The sequence below is a fragment of the Gymnoscopelus microlampas genome (genome assembly GCF_963454915.1).
Source record: "Gymnoscopelus microlampas genome assembly, chromosome: 23".
Taxonomy (NCBI): domain Eukaryota; kingdom Metazoa; phylum Chordata; class Actinopteri; order Myctophiformes; family Myctophidae; genus Gymnoscopelus; species Gymnoscopelus microlampas.
The window spans coordinates 7,978,684-7,987,711 of NC_139960.1; the positions used below are offsets into that span (position 1 = coordinate 7,978,684).

General features: G+C 42.4%; 1 protein-coding gene across 2 annotated transcripts in view; it reads right to left on the reverse strand.

The window, feature by feature from the left end:
• The window catches only part of LOC311039669 (copine-8), a gene marked incomplete at its 5' end in the record, with an annotated part of 124,824 nt that extends 122,336 nt beyond the window's left edge, over positions 1-2,488 (reverse strand). For both annotated transcript variants that reach the window (XM_084049619.1, XM_084049618.1), the window contains one exon: positions 2,382-2,488. In XM_084049619.1, the coding sequence (XP_083905745.1) occupies positions 2,382-2,488 (107 nt within the window). The remainder of the gene's footprint in view (positions 1-2,381) is intronic.
• Between the last annotated feature and the right edge of the window lie 6,540 nt (positions 2,489-9,028).

A 9,028-nucleotide genomic window follows, 5' to 3' on the forward strand; every position in this document is an offset into this window, starting at 1 on the left:
CAACATCTCACAGGCTGACAGACACACAGCACCACATTGGCCATCAATACACCTGACCTGACATTAACATGCGGTCTTGGAGATTGCATAACGATCACACTGGAATCGATCACACTGGAATTGGACAACTTATCAAATCCACAACATCGCTGAAGTTGACCTCTCAACCTCCTCTGGATTGCGGGGGCAGCCATAGCGCTGAATGGGCAGAGAGACCGCCTGGGAAACAGAAGGTCCCAGGTTCGATTCCTGGCCCCGGCTAGTGTTGAGGTGTCCATGAGCAAAACACTTAACTTGACCCCCCGTAACTGCTACCCCCCGAGCACTCACAATGTGACCACCTGAGATTTAAAAAATGTAGGGTGGCATTTCTTCCCATGGTCTAGTGGGAATGTGCGTGGCAAGTTTCGCGGCAATCGTTCATGATTTGAGGTAATTCGTTAACAACGGGCCACTCCTGCAAACTTAACAGGGGTCACCACCATGACAGCTTGTGGGGGACATTTTAGACAAAATTTGATTTTTCCCACAGACATACAAAATAAGTAGTCACTAATATTAGCAGAAACCGTAGGCAGCGTATGGGGGGAAATACAATTGATTTTTGGGAAATTGTGAATTGATTTTGAAATTGTTGATATCAAGAATCGTGATTCTTACATGAATCGATTTTTTTCCAACACCACACCCCTAATACAGATCTCCATATATAGGGTTAGGCATAAAAGGGACACAGGTAGACAGACAAAAAAAGACATCTCCATATATGGGCACAAAAGGGACACAGACAGACAGGGTATAGCCGTACTCTGACAAAGCCCCAAACACCATGACTCGGACATATTGGTCGGATCGGTAGTGGGACCCAAACTCTAGTGAGTGCCGCATAGCGGCCCAAACCTCTAGTAAATTTAAATCGCCAGTGTTAATTATCCCAAAAGCAAAGCAAAGCAAAGTTTGTTGTTTACCCAGGGTGTCGGACTAAGCACGAAGCTTGTTTCCAGCCGGACCCTGCATGGAAGCCTTGCTCAAGGGCTATTCAGCGGTGATTCATGATTGATGTGATGAATTGGGGAATCGAACTAGGGACCTTCCGGTATCAAGGCCGCCCCTCTAACCACTAGGCCACCGCTGCCACTGTAGAGAATGTGTCCCAGAGAGTGGACACATTCGCCCTTAGGCTTAAAATGAACAGTCAGTGAAGAAAATACCCTTTTTCGATGTGGGTAGACACAGTCAAACAAACACACACCTCCTGATGTGTCAACTGTCAATCTTATGAATGATCTGCTGTCAGCTGCAACAGTGGTGTCACTGTCAACATAGCGTTCAGGGACACCCGGGAGTCCTTGAGGGGATTCCAGGAGGGGGGTCCCCAGTGTTAGACCATCGTGAAGATCTTCACCTCACCAGTATACGGCTATGTAGCCTACAGTACACAAGTAAATACAACTACAGAACATAGGCTACAGCAAGAAGGTCCATTTCCATCAGAGTTTCACTATACCACAGCAGGCTAACTGTACATAAACTGTAAATGAATCCTGGATCAAATGCCTGACCATATCAGACCAAATCATGTCTAACAAGAAATATGTGACATTAGATTTAAAGGTCCGATGCAGTTACAGAGATGTAATTTAAGATAAATAATGATCAAGTAGCCTATAAATAATTAGGTCTGTGGCCTGATCCTATGCATACATAACACATTTTGGGGATATAGCCTACTTGAGCATCACAGTTCCTGTAGAATACATCTCTGCATGAGACCTACATTTAATATCACGTTTTTATTGTTAGACATGTTTTGGATAACAATTTCTGGGGGATAGCCTACTTGAGAATCACGCACGGAGTGTCGTGGGAACTGAGGGAAGCAGCCTATTTATTCTAATATCCACTCTAAAAGAAATCCATTTATTTACTCTTTTCTCTGTGCCGAATCACTTAATTCCAGTCTCCTAATTGGACAACAGGCGACACAACATAAGTAAAACCTACCCTAAAATACCAGTCTTTTAACTTTGGAGGGTCTTTAAAAAAACTGATTTATAATAATTGCCTACTTGGTTTTGCGCGTCGTGTTTTGTCTGAGTGTCTTCGCTCGAGGGAAAATTAGCCGATCTACAAGCTCACAACGCGTCACGGAGCGACGCGTTGTGAGCTTGTAGATCGGGTAATTTTCGCTCGAGCGCAACTTGTGTTACAAAATCCCAGCGCCGTGACAAGTTGTTTTCTGCTGGAGTTTGGATTCCAGAACAAGAAAAACAGAAAGCTACGCCAAAGGAGACAAAACCGGGGCTCCGTGGAACTTCTTTCTTTCTTTAAACATTCCAACACATTATTAGAAAGACTATTATTAAAATGTTTTTTCTTACCTGCAGGACACGGTTATCTCCACCTTGGTGGCTGGCACCGAGGCGCTGAGCGGGTCGAAGTCTCCTATCGACGCCATGTTCAGGAAACACGACGAAGAGTTGTTCATTATTGTTATTATGCGTGAAAGAAGGAGGAGGTGGAAACAAAACAAACAATATTGTGTGTGGTTTTCTTTTTAGTCCAGCCTCCTGGAACGGAGACACTGAGAGGAGGAGTGGAAAGTAGTGCTGCTGCACCTCCCCTCCACCACGGAGAGTGAGAGAGGTAGGTACACAGTGATGTCACACCCCTATCTCTCTCTCTCTCTCTCTCTCTCTCTCTCTCTCTCTCTCTCTCTCTCTCTCTCTGGACATAACTCTCTCTCTCTCTCTCTCTCTCTCTCTCTCTCTCTCTCTCTCTCTCTCTCTCTCTCTCTCTCATCCCCCCCTCTCTCTCATACCCCCCTCTCTCTCATACCCCCCTCTCTCTCTCTCTCCACCTCTCTTTCCACCTCTCTCTCTCTCTCTCCCTCTCTCCACCTCTCTTTCGACCTCTCTCTCTCTCTCTCTCTCTCTCTCTCTCTCTCTCTCTCTCTCTCTCTCTCTCTCTCTCTCTCTCTCTCTCTCTCTCTCTCTCTCTCTCTCTCTATTCAAAGGGGGCTGTATTGGCATGAGAAAACATACCGTTTGCATTGCCAAAAGCAAAAGTGGAACAAAACAGTCAAAACAGAATAGTGTATGTAGCTACAATTAAAGGTTAATCGGGTAAACAGAGCTGTGTAAACGTTAACAGAATAATTATGTGTAAACAGAGGAGCTGTAAAACTAGCTTACAAAACATAGCTATACAGCTACTATAGGAAAGGTTAGCTTTAGAAACCAATATGGCAGAAATAATTAAATGTTTTGCATTCTCTCACTCTTGCTCAATCCAATTCAATTCAAAGGAGTGAAAAAACATACGTGTTCCAAAGTGGAACAAAACAATCAAAACAAAACAATGTATGTACAATTAAATATGAAATATGAAATGGGAATAATGTAAAAGTGTAAACAGAGCTGGTGTTACATCGCAACTTTGAGGGAAGACTATCATAAACTATTTTTTTTAAATGTATATTTTATGTCAGAAATAGTTATATAGCTTGGTATAAACTTTGGAAAGTTGACAGCAGTATTTAAATGTGTTGCATTCACTGTGACAAGTAGCAGCAATTTATTCAAATGTAATTAATTCTCACTCTCTCACTCACTCCCTCCCTCCCTCCCCCCTCTCTCTCTCTCTCTCTCTCTCTCTCTCTCTCTCTCTCTCTAGAGAGACCCCCTGACTCAGGGGTTGCAGGCTATCCCTGAGAACAAAGAAGTAAAGTTTGTCATTGACCACGTGACGAATAGAATGGGGGACTCTGAGTGTGCGTGTGCGTGCGTGCGTGCGTGCGTGTGTGTGTGTGGGCTGCATGCCTAGAATCTTTCTAGGCCCTGCCTATATGAAGAAGACCCGAGTTGTTTGCATGACGCATCTCCTGTATTACTCACTGTGTTTACTGGTTGACCATATCTCCAAATATAGTACAGTTTCACACATGCACACGCGCGCACACACACACAAACACACAAGTGTTTATGATGGCAGAGACTATTAAGCCTGCCACACCTCTGGGCAAACATCACGCCATTTACACAGAGGATCATACACATAAAACACACACACACACACACACACACACACACACACACACACACACACACACACACACACACACACACACACACACACACACACACACACACACACACACACACACACACACACACACACACACACACACACACACAGGGAGGGAGAGAGACACAGAGAGAGAGAGAGACACACACACACACACACACACACACACACACACACACACACACACACAGGGAGGGAGAGAGACACAGAGAGAGAGAGAGAGAGAGAGAGAGAGAGAGAGAGAGAGAGAAAGAGAGAGGTGGAGAGAGAGAGAGAGAGAGAGAGAGAGAGAGAGAGAGAGAGAGAAAGAGAGAGTCCAGATCCCTATCTAAGCAAAGCAAATAATTTCAAATCAGCTTACACATTATCACCACCATTCATGACCAGTCTGTCAGACCAAACCAGACTATCAACAAACAATGCTCTGAGACTGACTGGCTGACTGGCTGACTGGCGCACACACACACACACACACACACACACACACACACACACACACACACACACACACACACACACACACACACACACACACACATACACACACGCACACAGTTGAAAGGATGAGGTTCCCAGGGCCACCATACAACAGGTTTCAGGAGAGAGAGGGGGGGGGGGGCAGAGAAGACAGGGGGACGATGTTTTACCACACCTTGGATTGGAGTTGGAAATGCCCCCCATTAGCTCCAGTGCCTTGGTTCGGTGCCTTGCTTGAGGGCACTACTACAGCCATACACAGGGCTGTGATTGAACCTAGGACCAGGGACCTTAGCATTATGTAGCATGTACCCCTTAACGGGGTTCTCCTTCCATTCCGACATCTCGCCACTCCGACTAGTGGCTTCCGCGTGCGGTTAGGGTTAGGGTTAGGGTTAGGTATAGGGTTCGTCAACGTCGGAAAGGCAACATGTCGGAAAGGCGAAATGCACCCCTAAATGTAATGTCTTAACTCCTATAATTCCAAGTGCTTAGTTGTCAGGGTGAGGGGTCCCCAGTTCAAATATGATTATTTTGGGGGTTAAGAGGGGGTGCATTTCGCCTTTGACTTGGTTCCTCAGAAAAATATTGTGAAAATAGCTGTTTGACTTGCGTAATATTTGACAATTTTGTATTAAAAAGGTCTTAAAAGTCCTTAAATTGTAACTTTAGAAATATACCCATACACTTATACTGTAAGTTTTTTTTTTTTTTACTGTTAAGGGAGAAAATTGGATTAAGCTAATCATTTGGGGACTCATTTTGGAAACCACTGCTGTCATCCAAATCATTATGGTCACATGATGCCTCACATCCCTGCCTGAACAACAACACACACATCCTGGAACTACACAGGGACATCTAGTGGTTCACTCTACACAGGACAGGCATTGTAAAGGATTTTAACTGTCATGTGTACACTTCAAACATCAATGAATGCTAGGGAAAAGTCTCTTGATCCACTGTATTGCTACCAAACTCTATTGATGAATTAAATAGCTTAATGAAACACATCATATCGTAAAATACATTGTAGATCGGCTATTTGCACGACTTCTTAAACATTTGTTTTCTAATTCATGGAATTTCCTTTTTTCTTTCTCGTCTTCTTTTTTTCTGAAATTATTTTTTCAAATCATTTTAATACATGTTTTTATATGTTTTGTAATAATACAAATTAATGGAAACAAAATGTATGGAACAAAAAATAAAGGGATATTTACTTGTGACCCATGACCCAAATGTGTCCCGACCCACTGTTTGGGAACCTGTGCGTGAGCAAGTTGTCCTCCAAAGTGAGAGTAGCGTCTAAGGAAGTCAAAAATACTTTATGGTTACGTCACTCATGTATGCTTCAGTCCCCGGAAGTCCTTTGGTGCTCCATTGGAATGCATTATACAGAGAGACAGAACCACGGAGCTGAGAAGAGTGGCTAATAAATAAAACATTAGATCAACTTTATTCACAAGTCGACACGACACCCCGGTGGACTTAATGTCAACCAGCAAGGTCAGTAGAATTTTAGAAGTAATGGAAAGGCCAAAGGTGACCGGGCCTTCTCCGTAACCACACCAATATTTTGGAATAATCTCCCATTCCACATTAAAGGATAGTTCACCCCCAAAATGACTTTTTTTCTAATTAGTCACCCAACCTGGTCTCCCCCCAAACACGTAGAATGGATATTATTTGTTTTTGTCCCATTCCTTAGCCAATAATTTGAGGACCGGCGTTTGTGTCTCCTATACCTACAATTGGAATTGTAGGCATTACATTTAGTTTGACTCTGTTCCACAGATAATAATGGAAATGCAAAGTCTGACCAGGTCAATACAGATGAATGACCCAGGGGGGTCCCAAGATTATTGTTGTTGATTATACTTTACATAAATCAGCCAGCAAAAGGGAAAGGATGTGGTTCAGAAATGGAACAGAAATATGGATTACAAGCTCACAAAGCTCACAATGCCTCGCAGTGCGAGGCGTTGTGACCTTTTGGTTTGGCTATTTTCACAATATTTATCTGTGGAACAGAGTCAAACTAAATGTAGTGCCTATAATGCCAAGGGCTTGTCAGGGTGGGGGGTCCTCAGTTCAAATATGATTATTTTGGGGGTCACGGCCAGAAAGGTTTGGGAAACGTTGGCTTAGACATAACAAACTCATTATGAACCAAGGTGTACTGTAACAATAGAAAGTTGTGTGAATGTGTGTTTGAAGCTGCATAAAAATAAAAATAAAGTAATAAACCTGTACACACCTTTCACACTAGTCTCGTGTAGCCAGACAACTATTCCACAATCTCCGATGACCGGAAACATTTCAAAACTGTGGGAGGCAATAGTCTGGCCACGCGAGAGAGACTAATTTCACACAAACGTGTCTAAACTCACCTGCAGCAGGTCTTCTACTTGACCCTCTTCCCTAGAAGCAGGGTCTTCTCCTTGACCCTCTTCCCCAGAAGCGGGGTCCCTGGGCCTGGGTTGCGCAGTGCTTTACTGTCCCAGATATTTCTTTAATGTAGGCCTACCTGGGAATACACATTTATGTAGGTCTCAGTCTCAGTGTGAAACAATATACTAAGCAGCCTGACCAGTTTATAGTAATTGTGCAGCACCAACATCTTGCCAAAGTAAATATTAATTTCTCCTACAAATTGTTGAATATTGAATTATTATTTCCAAAGACACCCCAAAGAATTCCTAAGAAATAGCGAAAATAACTCACATGTGAGCTTGTAGATTGGCTATTTTCACTATTAAGTGCTTAAGTGGTTTATTCAGAATGTATTATTGTATGTTTGGTTCAGGTAAACACTATAATTTATTATTTGGGGATCAGCTAAAAATGTTTGGGAACCAATGTGCTACACGATCACTTATTATGTAATAACTACATGTAATATGTAATAACTATATGTAATTATGTAATAATTGCCATAAGAACAAAGTTCTTATGGCGTTCTTAACAGTGGGTGGTAGCATGTAGCCCCCTTTAGACTCAGGACAGAGTCGAGATTTGAGACCCTACTTGACCTGAAAGCAAATAAAGCCCGGAGCAACACAGACCCTGTGTGATGTAATGTCCCGAAGACAGCCTCACTACACTGTGAGCAGGGTTCGAACCTGCGTGGGGAAACCACGTTTATTTATTTATTTCATTTCACTGACAGTTATAATTCTATTAATTATTTCTAATCATGGTTTTATTTGATGGCCTTGCTGACCCATGGCATTTGACCTTTGTGTTCTCATAAAATGGACAACAACACCAAAGGCCAAGTGGCCTTGACCCTAAAATGATGAAACTCCGGGTCCGCTGCTGTGACATCATGACAAACTAGAACCCGGTGTGGTGATTTGATTAGTGAGAAATGGAGAGGGCAAGCCCTGTGAGTGGTGAGAAATGGACCCAAAATGTTTTACAATATTTTAGTTTGATTAGAAATACATGAGCATAACACTATATGAATTGTATCTAAAATAATAGCACCGTACCACAATTGTCTGGTTGGGAGAAGAAGAAAAAAACACTTCATAATGTGGGTGCTGTTGAGTGGAATAAACGTGCATATTAATTAAAATGGATGTTTTCTGTTTTCATTTTCTACATTTTTGTAACTTGTGGATGAGAGTTGACAGCTGCTTGAGAAGGATATTATTTTATTTTAATACTTGAGGTTCAGGTCCTCTAGAAGTGTCTGGTAGCTGCATATTTCACTTTTAAAGCTAACATGAAATGTTAGCTTTAAAACCTGCTAATAATCAGTGGTGAGCTATACTTCATTATATGAATGCAAGTTAATCAAATATTCAGGTGTGTTGTGCTTGTGTATTATGTCCAACATGAAGATGAGATCCGTTGCTGGAGCAAATGGAGGCAAATTAAATGTTTCGGAAACATTAGTCAACTCGATCAAAGATTGTCAGAATCCGTCCGTTTTATGGTTTTATGTAGTAATGGCTCCATCTAGTGGATATACTGGAGACATGCATGCATATGGATACGTGGCTCTGTTTGGAAAGCTCCTTTCTATTTGCTGCCCGGTGCTCACATCCGGTCTAAAGCCCGCCTACTGTATCCAGTAACTTTCAACTACACAAATATGTAAACACCGTTTCCGTATCCGTTCTAGACCCAGACCGGAACAACAACCTACAAAGTGAATTGATCCAAGTCTACTTCCCTTGAAGGAGTTCCCCTTCAAGGCTATGAATCAGAACAGTTTCACATGTTTTCGATTTAGTTCGGTGGCTGGATGCATTTATATCACACCAACAAAGCTGATACGGACATTAAATTGGTAAGAAATGGGAATCTTATGGCTTTAAAAAAATATTCTCAGTTATTAACTAATTTAGATCTATATTAACACTGCCAACTTCTGCATAGGCCCATGTACTTTTGAGAATTATGGTTGTAGTAGGGGGTAGCTACTAGTTTAGTTTAGTTTAGTAGAGCTGAA